The sequence below is a fragment of the Prosopis cineraria genome, unplaced genomic scaffold (genome assembly GCF_029017545.1).
Source record: "Prosopis cineraria cultivar Desert tree isolate PC_DT_omini unplaced genomic scaffold, ASM2901754v1 PC2, whole genome shotgun sequence".
Taxonomy (NCBI): domain Eukaryota; kingdom Viridiplantae; phylum Streptophyta; class Magnoliopsida; order Fabales; family Fabaceae; genus Prosopis; species Prosopis cineraria.
Genome location: NW_026555333.1, coordinates 48,022,862 through 48,048,431, shown reverse-complemented (window position 1 = coordinate 48,048,431; position 25,570 = coordinate 48,022,862). Strand labels below are relative to the sequence as shown.

The 25,570-nt window shown below is 32.4% G+C and overlaps 1 protein-coding gene across 3 annotated transcripts; it reads right to left on the bottom strand.

The window, feature by feature from the left end:
- Positions 1-7,514: 7,514 nt before the first annotated feature.
- Positions 7,515-15,716, bottom strand: LOC129302208 (protein ALTERED PHOSPHATE STARVATION RESPONSE 1-like). 3 transcript variants are annotated; one of them, XR_008591208.1, is made up of 7 exons: positions 15,289-15,716; positions 13,255-14,401; positions 12,874-12,966; positions 12,500-12,714; positions 10,170-10,393; positions 8,271-9,290; positions 7,515-7,651 (listed from the first exon to the last, which is right to left on the bottom strand). XR_008591208.1 is itself a non-coding variant. In XM_054940917.1 (7 exons), exons 3-7 carry the CDS (start codon positions 14,342-14,344, stop codon positions 8,621-8,623), a joined length of 2,292 nt encoding a protein of 763 aa, XP_054796892.1. In that variant the 5' UTR covers positions 14,345-14,401; positions 15,289-15,347; positions 15,455-15,716; the 3' UTR covers positions 8,166-8,620. The 3 variants fall into 3 exon arrangements, 2 of the variants coding, with proteins under 2 accessions (XP_054796892.1, XP_054796891.1); XM_054940917.1 differs by lacking the exon at positions 7,515-7,651 and having other exon boundaries at positions 8,166-9,290; positions 15,289-15,347; positions 15,455-15,716; XM_054940916.1 differs by lacking the exon at positions 7,515-7,651 and having other exon boundaries at positions 8,166-9,290.
- Between the last annotated feature and the right edge of the window lie 9,854 nt (positions 15,717-25,570).

Genomic DNA, 25,570 nt, shown 5'->3' with positions numbered 1-25,570 from the left:
TAGAAAACCTTAATTTTCCCAAAACAATGTGATGCGTAGTGGTGAATTGCATGAATTTTGACAGCAAATTTTGTTGTCATATGATAGTTGTAACATCTAGAAAAATTAAGTATGATTAATTAGCTTAATGAGTATTACTAGTATATTGAGGAGTTGTGCAGTCAAAGTGGCCTGATTAGTGAGTTTGGCTTTGATTTCAGCCTAAGATGTGGGTTTAGACTAAAGTTGGGCCATTCGGACATGGAAAGGGAAGAAAAAGTGAAGGAAAGTTCTCTGTGCCACATACCACAGCGTATGGACAATCCGTCATAGTACACAGAGGCAATTAGGTGTGTTTTGGGCTTCTCTGTGCCACACTCCATGGTAGAGGATAGCATGCGCCACAACACATGGCCAAAATCCTAACTTAATCTGTTTGTGCTTTGCTTGTGAAAACAAACAAGAGAAAGATTTGGGAATGAAGAACACAACTTGGCTCTACTAGGGCATGTGCATTGGGACTTTTGAGAATATTTAGAAGCTTTCCAACATAAAAGGTAAGTATAATGAGCTTCCTATCTTCCTTTCTCTCCCATATTTATGAAGTTTTGAGTTAGGGTTTAAGTTGAGAAGTTAATTTTTGATCTATAGGAATCATGGGTCTAACCCTATTAGTTAAAATAGAAATAATGGGAGTGGTTTAGAGTATTTAAACCCTACATTAATGATTTCATGTATAGTTAGTTGAGAGGAGCCATTAATATGCGAAAATTGTGATAAATGAGGTTGGTGGTGTTTATGGCTCATTAATAGTGGTTTAATGATTCCTTGAGGTCAATGTGCATCAATAGAACCTAAAGAACCCATTGGATATGATGAGTAATAAATTTATAGGATTGATAGAATAGAAAAATGTGAAATTGGTGTTAATAAATTTTCAAGAGCGAGATTATGATGATATCTTATAATGTGATTGTAGTGTGATTCTTTTAGTACCATTCGAGCTTGTAAGAAGCTTTGTAAGTGATTTGTGTGAGGGGTAAACTTTTAACCTCTTAAAGATTTAAGGTAACCGAGGAAAACTTAATTTGTATAGTTGTATGTTAATTTGATAATTTTGAAAATTATTATTTGAAATTTGTTTGATTCATGAAACTAATTGATGCAATTTGGCAATGTGATTAATGGTGATAAAATGTTTTGAAAAATATAGAACCTATTACATGTTGCACATTGATGGCACTTAGTTATGATTGATGGCATGACATGATAAAATTGATAAGAATGTGTTAATTAACATATGGAGTATGTGAGGGTGAATATGTGAATTTTTTTGACATGAATTAATTGTTTTGAATGCTTAAATATGAATTGTGCATAGCATGATCATGGGCAGGAGTTCACTTAGGGAGAGGAGTAGTTGGTCAAATTCACATGGTATTGGCAGTGACAGTTAGAATTGAGAAATCACCTTGGCATTGATCATTAGAATCGAGAGGTAGCCTGTATCCCATGGTTAATATAGGATTGTCCTACTTATTCTACAAAGGACTCGAACTTAACTAGTCTCCACCAATTCATAAAAAAGTTAGATTAGGGGTATGATACTATATGGTTATTAGTATTGAGAGAAACCAGATTACATAAGTGAATGAATTAACTCTAACTCGGTAGCTCCTCACAAGTAGAAGGGTAGGTTAGTCTGTGAAGGATGTAGCCACGTGATAGCCACCAATTTCATGTTAAAGGTAACAGGACGATATAAAGTTGGCATTTGATCATGTACTTAGAGTTCGGTTACATGATTGTTATTATTGTAGTCTGGCATGTGTTAAGGGCACATGGTTGGTATTATTGTGACATCTTGTTATACACTATCATTTGATATGAATATATGTGCCTTCAAGCTTGGTTACATGGTTGTTAGTATAGTGAACTGTGGCTAAGGTCATCATATGTGTTGTAAATATGTGTTTTTGCCTAATTGCATATGTTTTCAATTGATATACAACTGTATAAATTAGGTGAAACTTGGTTATTGAGTAGTTGTATTCACCTCTCAATTTTTAATATTTTTAGGGCCTAGCTCATCAGATCAAGACCAGGGAAAATGTGTCAAGGCATGGGATTATAGAATAATCCTTTTTATATGCCTCAATTTGTCATTTATGTGTATGAACTTCATTAATTTGCCAACTAGGAATCTCATGATATTTTTGTACTATTTGCATTATTGTAGTATGTAACTTTTTGTGCCCCGGGTTAATGAGTTTTAGTTGTAAACTCATGAATAGGGTCGAAATATTTATGCAAGTAGAAACATGTATCTTTTAAATGATTTGGAATGAAATCATTTTTTTTGTGCAAAGTTTTCCTCCCTTTTATATTTTGTGAAAGTTTGGGGTTAGGTGGTGAAAATTTGATACATGTGTTTTTGGTTGTAAATGGTGCATTGCACAAGTATGCAAGTCCATTGAGTATGATCGGAGAGTTGGTGTAGGATTTTGGCACTTGTAGTTGAGTTAGGACACCATCGTTATGGGATTTTTATAAAAAAGTAGTAAAATGGGTTTTGGTATTCAACCTTTTTGTAGAAAATGAATTTGGGTGTGAAATTTATGCCATTTGCTTTAGCTTAGAGAATGCTCCGTGTAGACACCAGAACCACCTTAATCGAATGTCGTACGAAGATTTGAAATGCGTTTGAAGTTCACTCCTTGTTCTGTCAAATTGATAGCTGATTACTGTCATATTCATACAAGCATCGCAACGCATGGCACAAAGAGGGGTGAGCTGTAGTGCAAGTGCACTTAGCCATGACACATGTCACATTTTCTGCACAATATAGTTTTGAGTATTAAAACTCGATATTTTGGGTTCCAATTAATTTTCTAGCTTTTGTATTGTTTTTGAATTTTGATTTGAGCATAATAAGTGTTTGTTAGAGATTGAAAATGTTAAATTTTGAAATCCTATAATATATGATTTGAGAATTTTTCTCACTTACAAGCTTGGTAATTCTTTGAGAGGTTTAATCCCTTAATTACCTTGAGATTGGAGTTAATTATGATTTAGTAAGGAACCTTTACAACAGCACTTGGGACGAACTTCTAACATGTCTCATTTCTCCATCCGATGTTCGATTGAGGTGATTTAGGTGTCTACAGAGAGTTTTCTCTTAACTCTAGCTAATGGCATAAGTTTCACAATCAAATTACTTTTTTCTTTCAAAAGTTAGACACCTTTTACAAAATCCACTCCTTTTTCATATTAAGTCACCTCTACGATGCCTAAACAACAACAAATGTGCCTTAGACCACACTCAATAAATCATTTTAGACTTGTGCAACACACCACAATCAATCCAATACACATATTATGCAAATTCAATACTTACCCTTTGATTCACAAAAATAAGAGGGGGGAATAACTTTGCATGAAAGAATTAATATTCATCCAATGACAACCAAATACACTTTACCCTACTTATATTAGTGTTTTTGATGCTATATAAGCTTTACAATCACATGCCACTAGCTCATAGCATAAAATACACAAGATATTCTTAACTATAATGCCAACAATTAACAAAAATGAGTTGTTTGATGTCCTAATTGGAAAATAACTTCAAAATACTCATAAATGCATTTATGAGGCCTACAAGTAGGATTTTATTCAGAATCCTATGCCTCAGGTCATTTTTCTCTATCCTAATCTGATGAGCTAGGCCATAAAATATTGAAGAATAAGAGGTGAGTAAAACCACTCAGTAATTAAAGTTAACCTACCCTATACAGTTGCATATAAATTAATTATGGATGCAAATGGCAATAAACAATCATTATATGCATATATATCAAATATAGCCTCGATTACAAAAATAACAACCATGTGATTAGGCGTACAATGCATATAATCAAAAATATCTCAATTATGCACATCATGGGTCATAAAAAAAACATGCACCCTTAAAAGACATGCCAAACTATAATAATAACAGTCATGTGGTTGAAATAATAAATGCATGATTAATGCTAGTCTGACATGAAACTAATGACTATTTAGTAGCTATGTTCGTAATTCAAAATAACCCAACCTTCCACTTGTGAAGAGTTACCAGGCTAGAGTTTACTTACTTGTGTTCTACGATTTCCCCCAATACTAACAATTATGAGGTGTTGGACACCTAATCTAGCCACTTCATGAGCCAATAGAGACTAGTTATATCTAAGCCGCTTGAAGAATAAGTAGGACAGTCCCAAATCAATCATGGAATAATGACTACCTCCCGATTTTAATGATCAGTTTTAGGACAAGCTTCTGATTCCAACAATAAGTTGCCATCACCACGTGGAATTGCCAATCTACTCCTTTTCCTAAGTGAGACTCTTGCTAATGATCATGTTATGTAAATAATAACAAGTTGTATGCCATTCAACACACATTAATCACATCATAACATGTTCACATAAATCTCTTTCTCTACTATACTCCACATACCAATTTCAATAATAACATACTCTCAATCACCGTCATTAATTACACATGTATAAACATACATATTACTTTCAATAATTCAATACAACTTCAAATAGTGTCAAATTTGCATCAATGGGTATTCAAAACACCAAATAAGTTCCAAATCATTAAATTCAATAAATAACTAAATAATAAACAACTATACAAACTAAATTTTCCTTCCAATTACCTCAAACCTTTGAGAGGTCAAATATTTCTCCCTCAAAACACAACTTCCAAAAATTTTATTAATTTCTTATGAAAACTTAAAAATTATTTAGAAGATATAACCTGATTATATAAACTTTGAATTATAAAAATTATGTAATTAATTTTAAAATTAAATAATTATTTAATACAAATATAAAAGTGCTTAGTTTTTTAAAGGAAAAATTAAAGGATATTAATCTTTAATGATTAACAAATCTAACAAATCAAACTATAAGAATTCAATTAAAATAAAATAAAATATAGAAAATCAATTTAAAATTGAAAAAAACATAAGAACCTACAAATTAATTTTTTCATAAATATATAAATAAACCACAGTTGGGTCAGCTTAAATAAAATTGTGTCATTCAGTTAAACCTGTCCCTAAATTTTTTTAAACTTATTCAGGTTGGCCCGGATTATTGGTGCTCTAAAAAATAAAAACAAATTATCTTATTTAGAATATTTATTTTGAGAAAATTAATTTTTTTTAAAAAAATCTTGCAACGCAGGATATGTACTTTTTAATATGTTGTCTAAATTAAATTTATAATTTTATTACAAACATTGCACCTATAATTTTTTTTTTTACTATGAATCGTATATCCACCACCATTTTTTAACAAGCCTCACACGTATTTTACCGCACAAAAAAGGAAAACAATATTATTGTGCATGTTGAAAATATGAATAACATGTGTACATAATAAGAAAAAATATGTCAACTTGTTTTATTTCCACACAAATTAATTTAAAATTTGTTATTTCATGCATGTTCAAACTATAAAAGTAAAATACAATGTTATTGTGCAATTTTATCATAATTGCATATACTTTTCTTCAATTTTTAAAACTTATGCGAGTTTTCTTTAGGATAAATAATCGCTATATTTTACTCAAAATATAAAGAATAATTTATTATTTTATGTAATTTTAATCTTTTATGGCCACATAATAAAAAAATTAAAATTTTTAAAACAATCTAACCCATTAAATATTTAATTTTTAGTTTTTACCTTTTATTTAAATTAAATTTGTAATTTCATTGCATATCCAACACTTACTCTCCTTGTTAAAAAATGTAAGGTATTTTTAACTGAATCTCACCCTCTAATATAAAGTAGTTACTTACTTTTTAACTAACCCTATCTTTTTATATTTACCTCTATTAAACACCCTATAATAAATATAAAATTATTATCAATAGGGGCAATTTTAAAAAAAAAGACAATGATTATATTTTGAAAGACTAAAAATATCATATATTTTGAAACATCCAACTCCTCAAAAAATACTTTATATTTTTAAATAGATGGAGTATTATTTTTACTATATAAGTCTTTTATCCACTATCATTTTCTAACATGGATCCTGCGTCTATTATTTTTATGATCAATCTCATGTGATTTTTTGAAATATTAAAGTTTTATATTTTTAATTTTAAAAATAATTTTTTAATCTCATTACAAATTTCATATTTACCATTTTCATTAAGTTTTATCTTTATTACTTTTTTTACTATTGACACATAGATTCTTCCTTATAATTGAACCAATAGTAATTTTATTTTATTCAGAATATAAATAATAATTTATTATTTTATGAATTTTTATCCCTACATAATTTGAATGAAATTTAAAAAAAATTCCAGTCAGTCAAATACTTATTTTTGACCTTTCATTTAAATTAAATTTGTAATTTTATTACATGTCCAACACCTAATATTTTTATTACCAATGTTATATCCACCATTATTACATTTCTACTTTTCTAGTATAGATCCTACACCTATTATTTCTATCATGAATCTCATGTGATTTTTTAAAATATAGATTTTTTTTTACATTTTACATTTTTTAAAAAGAAAAATTATATATAGATCTCTTGGAGCAAACTTATTTATAAATAAATTTTTAAAAATTTAAAAATCACAACTATATTCCTTGAAACCTAAGTGTAATCTAAAATTAGGTGAAAAGACAATAATTTCCTTTTTAAAAATATATCATATCAATTACATAATTTACAACTATTTCACTAGTAATTTACAACTATTACTTCAACTTTTTACAACAATAATTTTAAATGTCTAATGGTTAAATGATCATGTATTATTAAAACTTTTAATATTAATTGTTAATAACTATCTTATTAGTAATTTATAAATATCACTTCAACTTTTTACAACCAAAACTTCACGTTTGATAGTTAAATCGATTATGTATTACTAACAAGATTTAATTCTAATTATTTACAATTACTTCATCACTAATTTACAACTATCACTTTAACTTTTTATAACAGTAACTTCACATATTCAATAATTAAAAAGTTTGAACATTTGATGTAAAAAATTAAATTTTACAATTGTAAAAAGTTAAAATAATAATAAATTATTGATGAAGTAATTATAAATTATTTTATTAATGTAATGTATTTTTAATAGGGGATATTACTATCTCTACACCCTAATTTCAAATTACATTTAAGTATCAAGGGACTTAATTGTGATTTTTAAATTTTGTAGAACTTATTTATAAATAAGTTTACTCCACGGGACGTATATATAATTTTTTAAAAAAATTAAATTTGTTATCTTATAATAAATTTCATGTTTATCATTTTTTGATAAAATTATATTTATCATTTTCATATTTTTTTCACTGTGAACCATACACCTATTTTTTTTTATAATATGGTCCCACATTATCATGCAAAACTTAAAATAATTAAAATAATTTTTTTAATATTATAAAGTACTATCCAAAGGATATATTTTACAATATAGTGAGATGAGATTCATCTTGGTCAAAAATATATTATATACAAATTCAGACAAAGTCAGCATGTACTTGAAACGAAGCCCCCCTTGGTATCCACAGCCTTCTTCGATACAAAATTGATTTGTCTATTGTCTCAGCCTCTCCTAATGCCACATGTCAGCCTACCAAGTTGAAAATTTAGGATTATATTACTCATACACATGAATAGTCTTTATTTACATATAAAGTTATTTTAAGATTCCACTTAACACAATTAAGTATTTCCAAATTTATTAATAATTAAGCTTAGGAGAATGAGTTTTATTCTTAAACTCAATTGTCAATAAACTTAAAAGTAATTAATTATATCAAGTAGAACTTATATGTCCCTTATTTATATCCCCTCTTGCTCTTATCATATGAGTTGATATCATCTACCTTTTTTTTTTAATTTTTAATTTATTATTACTATTACTATTACTATTATTATTATTATTATTATTATTATTTTGCTCCACTCACACTTGGCCTCCAGCCCTACATAGTGCGAACTTACCAAAAAACTTTTGGCATCCTTCTATATTTGTTTTACAGCAGCCCCCCATTTTTATAGGAGTTTTTTAATTTTGCCCCCAGTGCGTGCTACCCTCGATCGGTCACTGGAACTGAAAAAACTTACCTATCCAAGCCTCCCTGTAAGTAATTTTTTTGGTTCCAAATTTTCAAGGAATATCAACCATATTTAAATATACATAATTTAAATGATATGCATAATTAAGAGATGAGGGTGGGGAGTCTAACCGAAGACAGGCACTAGGCACATGCTAGCTCTACATACAACCTCCTCACCACCAGCGCCTAGTAATTACAGCTTTTGCCTAATTATCTTGTTACATGGAACACCACCATCACGATTACTCCCACATGTACAGATGCCATGTACATAGAGCTTGTATCTGAACATTAAGTTCACTCCTGTGTTCAAATTGCTTTTACACTTCAACGTGACTCTTATGACTTCCATTGTTCATCTGGATTGATTTTTTTCCTGATTAAACTTGAGGTCGAGACATGGGTTGATTGTCTGGAGGCTGAGAATTCGAATTACCTTATTGAGAATGAGAACTCTGACTATCAGAAGAATGAGAATTTCACCGATGATAATGACTCTTGGCATCATGAATGGTTTGTGTGAGTTCTGCATACATGTTGACAGATGATCTGGCAAAATTAGTTAGCTGACCAAGAAATCTGATCAAGCTCGCTCGAACTTGATCTAAACCCAACACCCTCTCCTCTGAAGTGTCATCTCTAAAGAAATTTTCCACCGATCCACTACCTTTTTCAACCTTCCAGGATGTCGTGCGTGGATTATTGGCACCTTTACCCTGGTTCTTCTCTTGATGTGGTAAAAAGCGGGCAATTTCACTAGCTAAACTCTTTATAGAATCAGTAACGTCCTTGGAGGGTAAAGTATCGAGCTTTTCTAACCAGACACCGCAAGTGGCATATATTAGAGGGCCATAGTTCCTGAATGGAGGAGGTTGAAGCCTCCGTTTTCTCTTGTTTGATGATTTTTGCTGGAGAGAAACACATTTGTAAAGCCATCCATTTAGAGCCTCCAAGTAAAACTTTTGAGCTCCTGTCCACTTGGAAAAACTTGATTGCAGAGTGTGGAGTTCATTTTCAAGATAAACAGCCATCTGCCTACGTAATTCAGATTGCACGGCTATTCTAGCACGGCTGTTACAATAGGCTGTTGACATGATCTGAAATTGAAGCTTGTGGCATTCAGACATTACTTCCCACATTCGACTTGAACTGCCATCAAAGCAATAAAATAACAGAGGAAATACAAAACTAAGTTCACCTTTGAGTGTAAAAGTTCATAAAAACAGGAACAGATAAATATTAATCCACAAAGCATATGTCTTGAGCCTAAGAAACATGCAAACATCTCTTGCTGAAGATAAACTGCCGCAAGGCCATTCATTGCATTAAGCTACGAAATTTGTCCGAATCTAGGCAAAGTTCATTTGGGGAAATGGGTGCTAATTTTTTCTGTTAGTGTTTAAGAAAGATATAATAACTTACTTCTTATTCGAGAGTGTTTGTTATTTAGAGATTGGTCACTTTCTGTTTTCACTTGGTGGACCTTCAATCCCACTGCAACTAAAAGTTCCTGAGCTATGAAAAGCTCTTTAAAAAAAATAAAAAATGGCAATCACCAAAATGTTTGCTGGCACGACTTAGACTAGCAATGTGAGCATCACAATGATGCCTTAGTGCCCCTCGAGCTAAATGTTCTTGGCTGAGCTATGAAAGCTCTACAAACCATGAGTGCAATGTAAGATTACCAACGCTTTGAAAACAGGGCCGGTCATGAAACCACTCAAAGCACAGGTTCAAATTCAACAATCAAACATAGTCGAATTGTGGTTGAATCAGTAGTAATTCGATTAATATATATTGAACTTTATATTAAAAAAAATCATAAAAACTTATTTGACCAATTCTTGACTGGTTCTCTTTTCTTGCAAGCTCTATAGATTTCTGCATTAGTTCCAGCATCGATTGACCAGTTTGGTTCAGTTCTAATAACATTGAAGACTGACAAACACACATCCTTTTTAGCATGCAATTAAAAGCCACAAGATGCCGCATAGATCAGCACTTTGTAAGAGAGGGGGGGGATCATACCCTTCAATCAACTCCTCAAGTTGTGGCTGAAGCTCTTTGTCCCGCAATTCCTCAATCCTCTTTGATATAGACTCTATCCTCTGAATTGCAACTCTGATTCTTGAATGCAGATCTTTGACAACAGCACGAGTTTTATCAATTGTGGAGCTCTTTTCTCCTTTTGATTCTAGGCGTCTTAAGATTTTACACTTCATGTCATATTTTTTACTTACCAATCCACTAGCCTGAAACCAACAAAAAATAAAAGAGGAGATCAGGAGATTATTGAATAGACATGGAAATAGTTATACCAAAATCATATATAGTTTTGAAGGCATGCCAAACCAAAAATTCTCATTTAGTTATATTTGCTACTCTATCTAGAAAAGTGTTACTGCTGCGCATTACATTTCTATTTAAATGGGGACGTAGAATTAGAAGTGCATGCCCACTGAAAGTCAACATTTGTCAGAGCAGATAGCAACTTCTATGTTGTCTCTGTAGTTTCAAACAAAAATTTGGTGTTCCATGATGGTTACTATTTACAGTTCGCATAAACGAATACCATTTAAGATTAATCCAACCATTATCAAATCAATGCTTAATTAAGATTTTACTCTGTATCTGCACTTGGTATGATTATCAATCAATAAGCCTCATGATAACCAGAAGCAATCAAGGAATGGAACCAAAACAATTCGTTCCTTATTGGAGATCCAGAAAGAAAGCTACTTTAATGATATTATTGATGTAACTGACTTAACATTAGTCATGTAGAACTGTAGGTGGCCAAATAATGAGGAACAATTGGGTGATAATATGAGATGACCGACTTGACACTAGCTTTCTCTTTTTATTTAAAAATTAAAAAAAAAAAGCTTGATGGTACCTTGACATGAAGGAAAGAAACCAATAAATTTAGTCTGCTTCACTCTTTAGCACTGCCAGCCGCCAGCTTATTTCCCAACAGGCTGTTTTGCCTTCTCTGAAGTTGGTTTCAGTTGTAGACCATGGTGTGTCCAAGAATCTTATTATTTCAAGGATTTGACTTTTCAATTACACTTGCTTTTTAGATATTTCAACTTAAACCAATTTAAAGTAGCTCATCAACTGGCTACAAAATGATAGTTCAAGTTCTTGAGAGCTTTCCTAACCTTTAATTATAAACAGTGGCTTAAGAGGCTCTTTAAAGGATTTACGTTTTAAATCCTTTGACAGCTGAGAGCTTTAAATGTGCTGCATCTGACTATATGCTTCGCCCAATCAATATTCACAATTGCATGCTTGTGTTTACCCATGTATGACATATGGTCTACCAAGTTACTGTGATTAGTCGGAGTAGTCAGATCATATGACTATCATCATAAGCCACTTCAGTGCCATTAGGTCGGTTGGGCATAAAAGGATTTCCTGCAGAGAAGAGTCACTAGAGAAGAAGCTATGTTATCAAGAGGAGAAGGCTAATTGCATCGTTCAAACCTTGGGTCAGAATATCTTTCATGAAAACGGCTGGCTATCAAAGCAAAGTTCCATTACTGTGAAGGGATTCTAACATAACAGTATCCGTGGGTACCATCTAGGAGTTTCTTTAGGAGTCCTACAATTATGCTTTTAAAATTATCTTCAGGAGTTTACCTTGAAGTTAATTTTTATATTTAGAGTATTATAATTAAGAGAAGAGAGGGATTGGCGAACAACAGTGAGCATGCAAGCAAGCTTTCCCATATGCCACAGGTCTCAGCTTTTTTGAAAAAGAAAAGTAAACAAAAAAATTGTTGGTTGCTTTAAAGTTTCCTAGGTAAATTTGAAAGGATCCAGGGATTTAAGAACCCAATGAGAAAAGGGACTAGGTTTAAATTTGTTACAAGCTAAGTGTCTTGGGATAAGAAAAATATATTTCTTTCAGGGATGGAGACCGAAGTATCCTACCCATTGAGTCATTAACCCCTTGGACCACGTATAATTTTCAACTAACACTCATTTGTATTTGAAATGGGAAATCAATGTTGTCCAACAAATTTTAACGGGAAGGCCTTTCATTTATACACCTGGCCATCTATGAAATTAATATTACTAATTGCCACTGGTCCCCTTCATGTCTAATTGTCGATTACTACTGGGTGGAAAAGTGAATTTCCCTAAACTTAGAACAAAGAAGCATAAGCTCCCCACAAGTTTGCCAAGAAGTTATAGAAATTATGGAGATACATGTGTAGGTCATCTCTTGTGATCAAAAATTGAAGATTGCATGCAACATGACAAGATAAATTGTAGGACAGCTAAATTTCAGTTGATATGTTGGTTGATGTAAATTGAAAGAGAGATTGAATTGTTCATAAAAGACACAGTACCTTGACTTCATCATAGAGCTTTCTTTCCCATGCATACAGTCTATCCAAGGTTGATGCATGGCTGCCCGAGATCATGCAGAAATTATCGAAGATATTACTTGTGATGTTCTCTACACCATCTTTAGAGTTTTCTCCTAATGGGTTCCTTGAAGAAGAAGATCGAGATGATTCCGTGCCATGCCAAGTTAAGTACTTAACCAAGTTTTGAGAAGGTTCTGAGAAGATAAAAGGAAAGAATTAGAAATAGATTTCCAAGAAAACTAGAAACTAAACGAGAGTTTATTCCATATGTTCCTATGGTCACAACGCATTAAGTACTTGTTTGCTTCACTTTTCTCTTGCTTAGAACATTAAGCAAAAGAGTTGAGAAACACCTTCCGGAACTTGACCCAGGTCTTCCCCGCATGAGAAACATGCCTTCAATATTAAAGATGTCACAGGCCTATCTGCTACAATCAATGATTCCCCTGTTTAGAACATTTCCATCTGTAAGAAAATTGTATAGAAATGATAATCCAAAATTTTAGCGCCAATAATGACAGGATATTTGGTCAAAAATGAACAGTGGTCTTGGTAATGAAATTGTTCAATTATTTATTTATTTATTGGTCAGTGTCTAACTTGATATGCCTTTACATGCGGCGCTATGTATTTATATATTTATTACTGTTGCTGTTTATGTCCAACATCCATCAGATAGTAACTTACAGACAGACACCCCAAAAAAATAAAAAAATGATAGATAAAAATATTACTTTCTTTTGCTGGGAATATCGGTCGGAAATGCAACTTATTTGCTCCAAGCATTTTTGGAACCTCCATGCCAGATTCTGAAGCTTTTGTAAATAGAAATTCAATATCTTTCATGCTAGAAAACAAGTCCTTTGGAGCAACTTTATTTTCACTATGATTTTCTTTCTCCACTGATTTATTCGTTTTAGTTCGAACTAAAGCTACGGCAGATGTTGTTCCCAGTGGTGATAAATTAGGGGAATTGCCCTTCTCTCCATTCATGAGTTCAACTTCAGAATCAGGATCCCCTGTCAGAGGCTTGGTTGGGGCAAGTGATTCATTAACTGCAGTTTTGTCATTAACTCTGTGAAGATTTTCAAATCTTTGGACCAAGGAATTTGGGTCAGGCTCATTGCCAAATTCATCTTCAGAATTCTGAGAGTCTTCCTTTCCATGAGAAGAATCCTTCTCTTCAGCCTTTAATCTGGTTATATCATCAGGACTCCCCATTTCTTGGCGCACACCTTTCCCTTCCATAAAAGAAAATTGATGGTGAACAGGATCAAAAAGACCAAAGTAATCCCAGGGCTGATTTCCAACTGGATGAGAAGAGTCATCAAATGCTAACCTTTCAGCCCTTTCATTTGAACCAGGCATGGTATGTTGCGGTGTACCTGATGATGTTACTATCCCTACGGAATGAACAGGAGACTTCTCTTTGACCTTTCTAGAAGAGAAACTGCTGAATTTCATATGTTTTGCTTGGATCTTACAAGAGCTAGGAGGAGAGGGAGATGAGGAGAAGGTTTCTACTGCATTAAGACGTCGAGACACAGATTGCAAAGGGGCTGGGAATTGTGAAAGAGTCTTCTCAGGTAAACCAATGGGATCTGCTGTTGAATTAGTGGAAGTGTACAAGGAAGATTGAATTGGTGCTTCAGTTTCTATGAATCTTCTCAAAGTTGTTCCTGTATTTTTCAGTGACTGGACATATGACACATGAGCAGCTGCTAGTGAGCATCGCCCATCAAGTGCTTGTCTAACAAACTTCTTCCTTTCATGGCACAGTTGAAGTGCCTTATCATCCTCCATCTTGGATCTTGAGGCCCCCATTATCCCACACCTTATTTCGACTCCTTTGTGCTAAATCTAAGGGAGGTGGGACTCTATCTGCAAATTAATTTCAGTATCATGGATATTAGAGAAATAATAAAAGACTAATATATGCTAGTGAATAAGATATTAGACCAAGTAATAGTAACCACGAGAGAATCTCAGCCCAGAAAAATCTCATTTCCAGAGCAACCAGATGCTTAAACGTTATAAAGGATCACTAGCATCAAGATTAATGTGGTGATGTTTTCTAGTTATTATTATTACTATGAACTGTCACCACAAATTTTTGAACGCACACAACCATAAAATGGAAGAGCATTGCAGATTGAAGAAATATATGATAGTGAAATCGTCACCGTAATATGCAGCACCGACTACTGCTAAAAGAAAACTAATTAAAATTTCAAAACAATGAAAGAAGACAATGGGTGTCCACTCCGTGAATCAATTACCACTGCAGTGAGAAAAACAATCACGAAGGATAAATGCAGGAAAAACAGATAGGAACTTCAAATAAACAGGATACAGAAACCAAGGGAAACCAGAGCTTGGGGTTGAAGAGGCAAGAGAGTTCTACGAATAACCCCAGAGACGAGCTCAGCGAAATGGATTCCAAACGACATAAAGTATCATACATCATTCATCACAAGGCTCGTGCAGTTAAGTGTCCGTAAGCAAAGCCGTGCTCATCATCCAAACATATCAGCTGGGTTCAAAGTGGGGGAGAAAAAAACAGTACGAGCCACGTTTTGATATGTGTATGAAATGCAAAAGAGAAGAGGCAAATTTCAAAGTAGATATTTGAAAAATCAGCAACAAAAATAATAAAATTAGCAAAGGCAGTGAGACCCGAATACAACTTGTATGTCAAAGACAAGGAGAAAACCAGAGAAGCAATAAATACAATGGAATATGATAAAAGTTTGGGAATTTAAGCGTACCGATTGTGCAGCGAAGCAGAGCAACACGTTGAGAGCTTGGACTTAGAGAGACGAGCCGCCTAAGGGAAGCATCGACCCAAAACAAAACAAAAGCGAGATTTCAGAGAATTCACGAAAGAAGAGCGGGAGGAGTGCTCCCATGCAAAAGGGTCACAGAAAGACAGACATGTGAGCGTGAAGGTGGAGCCCACTTGTTGCAAGATCCGAGTCCCGAATCAGCGAACGGAGCGTTGCGGTTCAAATTTAAGGCAATGATCTGATCATGAAAAGAAGCAGAAACTAGAGAGAAAATCAAGAGGTTTGAGAATTGAGGGTAAAGCAAACACGTCTGGCTCTCTCTCAACTATTACAGTAACCATGACTCTCCAACCTTTTTTCTGGCCAATAGACTATCCAACTAAACATGCAATCATGTTAGAGGCCATTCAGTATTATATGGCAATCATATATTAGAGAATTCACCTTATTATGAACTTGTTGAGTGGCATCTCTATGTGGTTGGCGGTTGGCATTTTGGATTGATCTTTCTACAAGTCAAGTCTTTATTGATGCCTTCACGCTGATGTTCTTTTTCAGGCCCCAAAAAAAAAAAAATGTAACGTTCTTTTTATATCTTTTTTAATTAAACTTTCACCAAACTATATAATATATATGCTGTCTCCTTTATAAATTAAAATTTAAATAAGTTAACGAACCTCCATTAGGAAAACAAATCTCGTTAAGAAATTTCTAGAGGCAAAGAGATAGCGTGGGTCTTGAAGCACTTTGGAGATAAAAGGCTATTCTTCTCAAGACTTCTAATCTTATCCCTGAAAAATAGCCCAAAATACTGTCGTGTAAAAAGATTAAAAGAGAATTATTTCAAATAGGAGAAAAAAGGGAAGAGAAATAAGCCACAGCAAAAGGATAAATAAAATGCCTTATACTTATCGTTTATTTAAAAAATGATAAATAAAAAAGGAACAATATATTTTATGGTTATTTCTAAATAACTAACAAATAAATATATTATTTTTTTAAAATATATATATATATATATATATTTAATGATTGATTATAAATAAATGTCAAATATATACTTAATATAGTTTACAATTATGTAGAAAAAAGTATAAAATAGATAATAAGTTTATTTTTGTTTAAAAAATACATCTATTAAATACTTGTTTCAAAATAACAATCAACACTGTGAAGCATCAATTTAATGATTATTTATAAACAAAAATCAAATAAATAATATTTTACGGTTATTATGAAGTAATGATTAAGTATTGTGCTTTAAAATTCCTTGACAATCCCATTTTCATTTCACACTTTGAAAAACCTTGAGTTATCAAAAACACTCTGGATGACGCGACAAGCATTTTCCAGCAATCGAAACACTATTTAAGCCATGTCTGTGTCTGGGTTTGTGATTTTTTTTGCTTGTTGCCTCCATTGCCATCCTGTTGTGCTCATGGGTCCATATGTTCTTCGTTTCGTGTCTTCTCGTGGCATGTTCCTCTCTTCTTTCTTTAGTTACGTTTTATGGCTTTTTTATTAGGGTTTTTGGCATTGTTTCTTCCCATTTCGATTAAGCTCTTTGAAATTTGTTCTTTCTTCCCATTTATTTGTTTGTGGCATTGTTTCTGTTGAGTGAATATGATGATTGAGTTCAAATGAGTTGAATCTGAATGAAATTGAGAACAATGCAATTAATGTTGATTCTTTTATTGTAGTTGACACTAATTAATTGGCATGTTGTGAATTCAATGGATTTTGTGTGATTAAATGTCATGCCTAGATTTGGCCAAAAAAAAAAAATTGTCATGCCTAGAAAGTGTTTGTAGAAATCACTCATCGATTAACTTTGTTTTTTTTTTCCTAGAGAAGTTATAATTATTTTCAGTATAAATATATTGTTTTTAAATGTGATTAACAAAAATATTTGATCCATGTGTTTAATGTCAATGACATTTGTTAAATTAATACAGAATGGCCTCTCTTGTTCTTGGTGCAGTGTAAATTTGTTATTGTTGTTGTGCTTGATAGGTATAATTTGTTGGGTAACTTTGATTATGTATGATTAAGTTAAATTAGACTTGCATGATGAAATTTTAATATCAAGAGCGAAAAAGAAAAACTCATTTTTAAGCTTTTATGTTAATGAATCTTTCTAATTATTGTTAGGCAATTTGATTGTATATATAATTGAGTTAGATTAGACCTACATGATGAAATTTTAGTATCAAAAGAGTATAAAGCTTGGAAAACTTTCATTTTAAGTCGTCATGCTATTTATTTATTTTTTTTCAATTGCTAGCATTTAGTTTTATGGAATATGATCATTTTGTAGGATAAGATCTCTGTTAAATTATTTTGTAGCAAAGATACTTTATTCTGAGTTCCTTACTCTCAAGGGTGAGACACTATGCGATTAAATGTTTTTATATTTAACTAGTTGTCTACTGACATTTATCATTTCTTATTAGGGAGCACTGGATATCAATCATGTGGCTAAGAAATTATGATATTTGTATCCTATTAGTGGGGAATCGACCAACAGGAAAGACATTTTAGAACTTTTTAATAAATAAGTTGAATAAGTGTTGCACTTATATTTAATTTTTATATATAATTTCTCGTATCAATTTTTCACTTGAGAAAATTAATTATTTGGTCCTTGTAATTTTAAAATAATTATAATTTAATTCTTAAATTTTGACTCATTGTAACTCGGTCATTATAATTTTGACTCAAGTATAACTCAATTCTTAAACTTTAATTCTTACAACTCAATCTCTATAGTTTAAACATTTAAATAGTGATTTTTATAATTTAAAAAAAATAAAATTATAAAGATTAAAACCATTTTGAAATTTTACTCTTCATAATTTTTATAAAGATTAAAACAGTTTAGTAATTTAAAATATTAGTCCCAAATTTTAACATAATTTTAATCTTTATAATTTTATTTTTAAAAATATAAGGACTAATATTTTAAATGGTTAAAAATATAAGAACTGAGTTGCAAGAGTTAAAGTTCAAAGACTAAATTACAATTAAATCAAAATTATAAAAATTGAGTGACAATGAATTAAAATTTAGAAATGAAGTTATAACTAAGTTAAAATTATAAAAATCAAATAATTAATTTTTTTCCTGTTTACTTCCTTGTTACAGCTGTGGTGATGCACCATGCTATGGTCAATAAGCCCTACCTCAACCTCTTGAAGTCATATGACATTATATGTATATGGAACAAAATAAAAGTATTCATTTAATTAGCCAAATTTTATATCAAGAAACTGTCAATTATTATAGTATTTCAATTGATCTTTGCTTCTTTTTTTTTCCAGTGTTCACTTCATTCAAAATTATGACTATTGCCTCATGAAATTCATGAAGAACATCATTACGCATGCCTCTCAAACAATCCCTAATAAGGTATATATAAACCTTAGCTTAAATTATAAATAACTTTATTTGACTAATAACTTGATTTTTCCGTGAATATATTAAGGAAAAAAAAACTAACAACTTGATTGTAGTTTTTTGCATATAGCACTTTGAGAATGCCTGCTATATATGGTAAGCAGCTACTTATGTAGAAGTCCTTGAAAGGTTGGTCATGAGATTGTTCTAGCAATGGATCGCGTCATTTGGTAAGGGCAATAATTGAGGGATGGCTATGTGTTAGTATGGCTTTATTTTAGTACATAACTTTGGCCAGTTTTGATGTGTTATGCCACTTAGTTTATTTGCAAATTAGCTAAGGTTTTGGATGGTTTAGGTACTATAAAGGTTTTACAAACATATTTAGGAATGATTTTAATGAAAATATATATCATCTGTTATTGCTGCTATTCTTTGTTTTGGATTAGAATTTTTTTCACCCAATGTGCATGGGATTGCTTTAAAAAAAGTTCTATCTTTTAACAAAAATATCATAATTACTTGATAGTTATTTTAAAATAAATATCAAGTATTATACTTGAAGGTTAATTTAGTGTACTCAACTAAAATTACTAGTAATTTAATGTGCTGAATATGGAAGTATCCTTATTCCTCAATGCCAAAATACTTTAAAGTTTTCTAAACAATTTTAGGTTGCATTTGGATGAGTGAATTTTAAGTTAAAAATTTGAATTTAAAATCTCACATTTAAAATTCATAAATTTTAAATTCTTTGTTTGGATGATATAAAAAATTTTAAATTATAATATTAAAATCATTTTCTTAGATTTAAAATAAAATTTTAAATTTTAAATTCTATAAGGTTGTGTTTGGATGGGTGGATTTAAGTTAGGAGTTTGAATTTAAAATTTCATATTTAAAATCTCACATTTGAAATTCATAGATTCTAAATTTTTTGTTTGAATGATATAAAAAATTTTAAATTACAATATTAAAATCCTTTATTTGGATTTAAAGAAATTTAAAAGATTAGTTAAACTCGACAATTCGAATGGCCAACTTTCAACAAGATCAGACAAATAAAGTTGACTAGAACTGTGGCATCGGTGACGACCGGGATGAGACCTTCGACTTCGAGACCAAACTATTGCAACAATAGGGGCGGAATGGCCAACTTCCATTGGGACCGAACCGATGGTGATTAGACAATCGACTTCGACTGAGACCAGACCGACGAGGACTAGAAGGTTGACTTCTACCAGGACCGGACTAATAGTGGCGATAGGGATCGAATGGCCTACTTCCACTAGGACTGAACTGATGATAAATTTGGGGATTAGACTATCGACTTCTACCAGGACCAGATTGATAATGATGACGGGGATCGGACGGCCAACTTCAACAAGGACTAGACCGACGACTATAATGGGGACGGGACAGCTAACTACCACTGAGACTAGACCGAAGATGACAACGGGGATCAAAAAGTTAACTTCCACTAAGATCAAATCGACAACAACGGTGAGCATCGGACGGTTGACTTCCACAACGACTAGATCGATGCCAACGATGAGGACCAGATGGTCGACTTTCACTGGGACCGAATATACTATGATGACTAAGACCAGATGGTCAACTTCTACTAAGACCAGATGAAGGCGACTTTTCGATCCTCAGCTGATAGAAGTTAGACTTTTGATCCTCATCATCACTGTAGGTTCGATGGAAGTTAACTATCCAGTTCCTGTCGTCGTCATCACTTTGGTCTCGATAGAAGTTGGCGATTCGATCTCAGTCATCACTATTGGTCCAGTGCTAGTGGAAGTCAACCTTTTGGTCCCTGTCATCTTCGTCAGCCCACTCCTGATGGAAGTCAGTCGTTCGGTCCTAATGAAAGTCGATCATCTAGTCCTAATCATCCCCATTAATTTGGTCCTCGTCGTCACCGTCGGTCTAGTCTTGATGGAAGTTGATTGTCCTATCCCTGTTGTCGTCATCTATCTAGTCTTGGTGGAAGTCACCCGTCTTGTCCTGATCGTCATTGTCGGTCCGATCTTGTGGAAGTCAATCATCCTTTCTCGGCCAACAGTGTCAGCTTGTTTTCATCAACTTTAGTGATTCAGTCCAATTATCATTAGCAGGTCGATCAATAAAGAGCTTGATGCATTTGGGTCAAATTATAAAAGAGCTTGAGTTAGGATTTGAAATAATAGAGTTTTAGAAATGATTTCAAATTATAAAGAGATGGAGAGAAAACTTAGATTTGGATTTAGGTCAAATCCAAATCCATACATTTTTAATTATTCAAACAATTAATTTGGTTTAAATCCAAATCCAAATCTAAATCCATATGTATCCAAATATAGCATAATTGAATTTAAAAGAAACTAGGATGACGTTGACAATCCATTCCTAGTCGAAATCGATGGTTCGAAAGGCTAACTTTCACCAAGACCATATTGTCAATGTTGACTGGGAGTGTAAAACCAACGACTATTGGGATCAGAACACTAACTTTTATCAGGATCAGACAAATGGTGATGATCGGGACTGGGCGACCGACTTCTACCAAGACAGAATTGACAGCGATGACTAAGACCCAACAATCGACTTCTATCAAGACTGAACCAATGATAATGACTAAGAATGGACGACCGACTTCAATTGGGAGAAGACTGGGATTAGATCATTATTACTGATCGAGATTGTGCCTGCAACCAGGAATAAATAACCGACTCCCACCATGTTTGGGTCGACGACTTTGATTGAGATTGAACTACTGATAATCTGATCACAGTCAGCACTCTAGGCATCTGGTTTAGATTGTTGCCTACACTCCAATCCTTATTGGGACGAGCAATTCGATTCCAATGAAAATCGATCATCTGGTCTTAGTTGGCATTGGTAGTGCAGTCTTGATGGGCAACAATTATTCAGTTCTCATCAATAGTGGCTGCTTGATTTTGTCAGCTTCAATGGCCCAGTTCAATTACTATTGCTCGAGTTAAATTGCAAAAGAAATTGAGTTAGTATTTGAAATAATAGGGGTTTAGAAAGGATTTTAAATTATAAAGAGATTGATATATAATTTAGAATTGAATTTGAATCAAATTCAAATCCATACATTTTTAATTACCCTAACAATACATTTGGCTCAAATTCAAATCTATGTGTATCAAAACATAGCATTGTAGAATTTTATTTTATTTTACTATTAAACATTTTAAAAGGGATAGCAAAACTTTTCATCTTTCAAATTTATCTTAATTATCGATTTGATCTAGAAAATTTAATCTTTATTAATTAGATCTCTATAGTTACATAATCATGCAAATTAATCTTTATAGTGTTATATCCCTTTCAAATTATAAGGACTAATTATATATAATTATAAAATCTTAGAGATTCATGTGATAAGGATTAAATTTCAACATCCGAAGTTTAATTATTCCTTTTAAAAAATTCAATTCAACTCATGGTATATATTTAACAATAGTTTTCTCCTAACTTTTAAGGTATGGGTTCATGTAGTTCTACACACATGGAAAAAAATGTAAGGTAATGTTTGGATTTGAATTTAAAATTTAAAATTTTTCATTTTAAATCTCATATTTAGAATTCATGTATTCAAAATTTTATGTTTGGTAGAGTTTAAAAAAATCAAATGAAGAAGAAAAATGAGTTGAGATTAAAAAAGAAAATGAAAAATTGAAATGACAGGTTTATATATATTTTTGAATCGATAAGAAATTAGAAAAGATATGAGAGTCACCAGTAAAAACATGAAAAAATAGGGTATTTAAAGTGATTGAAATTTTAAATAATTAGAGTATAGGAATTTAAAATTATAAATGAAATGTAATAAGAGATTAATTTGAATTTGAATTAAATCCAAATTTATAAAATTTTATTTATCTAAATGAGATATTTAATCCAAATTCAAGTCTAAATCTAAATTCTTGTTAATTCAAACACTCCATAAAAGCATCCATATATGATTTTTGCATGGGTTAATGAGCAAAATGAATCTTGAAGTATTGCCTAAAAAGTGCTCTGAATCCTAAACTCATAAAATGTGTAAAATAAATACTAAACTTTAAAATCTGTAGCATTTGAAACCTTACCGTTAACTTGTGCAACGTTGACCGTTATTGAGAAGACTGTTTAACTAGAAACTACCAAGTAGCTAGCCACATGTAAATTAGTCGGATAGGCTGAAGGATATATTAGTCTTTGTTAGTTAAAATTGGCGGTAAATGATGCTATTTCTTCTGGAAAGGAAATAAGTAAACCCTACCTTGCGAATTAAAGAGGATTGCACGATTAAGGAACTGGATTTTAAAAGGATCATGACTGAGTCAACCTTGCAGTTTCATTATCAGATGAACCAAAGGTGAGTATGATACTGGATTTTGGTATTATAACTTCAGTGGTTTGGGTTATAGTGAAATCATCTCATTACCCTTATATATTGTATTTTTTAAGCATGTCGGACAACAACAGTGACCATGATGACACCGTTAACTCCATTGACAAGGGAGACAGTGACAATGGTGCAATGGATGCTGTTGAGCATAGTCACAATGGCGAGAAGGACGTGGTGGAAGTAGATAGCAACGGTGAAGAATACAAGGGTGTAATAGGAGTGGGTGAAATTTTGACCCATTTATGCTCTTCTATGGAAAATGCTAAGGAGGTATAGATACAAAACTCACATAGATTGTTTGGTGACATAAGAACATCTGGTATAAATAATGAGGAGAATAAGGAACAAGTAGTGAGTGGTCAAAGTGAGAAAATGCAAAATGAGGAGGTTATAGATGTAGAGAAGTTTACGTTGAATGCATTTAAAGGGATTGATAGTGATATAAGTGACAATGAGAATGAGGGTATTGATACAGAAAAAATATCTTCATGATTGTTATGTTAGGATAAGAAATGATAATGGGAAACATAATAAGCATGTGGATGAGGAGGAAGAGGGCAATGATGACTCTATTTCTCGTAAGAGCATTGAACATGTTAGTAAAGTTAGTAAAGGTGAGAGGGAATATAATGGTGAGGATGGTAGCCAAGATGATAATGAAGATATTGATTACTATGACCTTATGGGGGAAGATGAAGGTGCTGGTGATAGTGATGAGGATTATAAAGGGGAAGATAGTTTTAGTGAACCATAACTAGACCCATATAAGGATGATAGACCTTTAAAGGAAAGTATGGGTCCAACAAATCAAAATGGACCTCACTTTATGGTAGGTATGATTTTTCCTGATGTAACAGCAATTAAGAAGGCATTGGACACATATTCCATCAATGTTGGAGTGAATTTACATTACATTAAATCTGAGCGTAGAAGAATAAGGGCTAAATATCAAATGGGATGCCCTTTTCTTTTATATGCAACCTCTACAAAGTCCATGCCTAGATTAGAAATTTGAACCCTATGTATAGTGCATAGGTGTGTTAGGGTGTTTAAGAACTGTAAGGCTTCTACTAGTTAGATAGCCAACTTTTTCAAAGAGTGCCCCCAATTCAAAGTGATAGACAAGAAAAGATACTTGAATATGATTTGAAGGTGAGCGTTAGTGTGTACAAGTGTATAAGAGCTAAAAAGATCATCATAGAGGAGTTGGAAGATAGTTACAAGGATGAGTTTAGGAAATTGGAAGCCTACTACCATAAACTTAGACATTTAGACCCTGAGAGTTATGTAAGTATTCAACTAAGTAAAGAAGCTTCACAAGAAGGGAAGAGGGTTTCAACTGATTGTATATATGTTGGAGTGAATTTAAGGTTAAACTTGTTTTTTAATCTGTTGCTATTTATGACTAATATATGCTATAAAACTATTTGAGTAATGTTTATCTTAGATTAGGTTGGGTGGCGAGCTGGTTGTAGGCCATTTATCGATGTTACATTGATGGAACTTTTTTAAAGGGAAATGCAAAAGGGATCCTTCTTACTACTGTTGGAATTGATACAAATGATTTCCTTTTTCCTATTATTATTAGCTTGACACACACAAAAAATACTGTCAATTGGACTTGGTTTTTGGAATGGCTTAGGAATTCCCTAGGACTTAATGATGGATCAAGGGTTACTATCATGTCTGATATGTAAAAGGTTTGTTTTTAATTCTTGAATTTGAAAAGCTTGGTGATATATATATATATATATATGGCATTATGTGACATGTTAATAGCCAATTCATCTTTTCATCACAAGGACTAAACATTGTTGTAAGAAATGTTCTCCCTAAAGCTGAGCAAAGGTTATGTGCAAGGCACATATATACTGATTAGAGTAAGAAGTGGCAAGGAAATGAATTGAAGAAAAGATTCTTTACAACAACATGGAGCACATATGAAGAGGAATTCCATGCAACTTAAAGGAGGTTGGACACGTTAGTAAGTAGGCTGCAAAGGCAATGGTGAATTATCCTATCAAGAGTTGGATTAGGGCTTATTTTATAGCCAGGTGTTAGTCTTAGGTGGTAAACAACAATATTAGTGAGAGCTTTAATGCTTGGATAGATGAATATCGTTATTTGCCTGCCATTAGAATGCATGAAGGAATTAGGTTGAAGCTGATGAACAAGTAGGCTAAAAGTGACAAAATTGTTAAGAAATGAAAGGGAAACTATAGTCCCAAGTGTTTGCAACCATTGGAAAAAAATAAGTTACTAGCAATGGAATGTAATGTATCTTTCATTGGAAAAATGGGGTATGAGGTTAGTAATGGCCCGGATAAACATATTATGTTATTAGAGCAAAGGCAATATACATGCAGAGCATGGGAGTTGATTGGAATCCTATGCCAGCATGGTATTTGTGCAATGTTCCATGTAAATGTTGATCCCAATACTCACATATCTTATTATTAC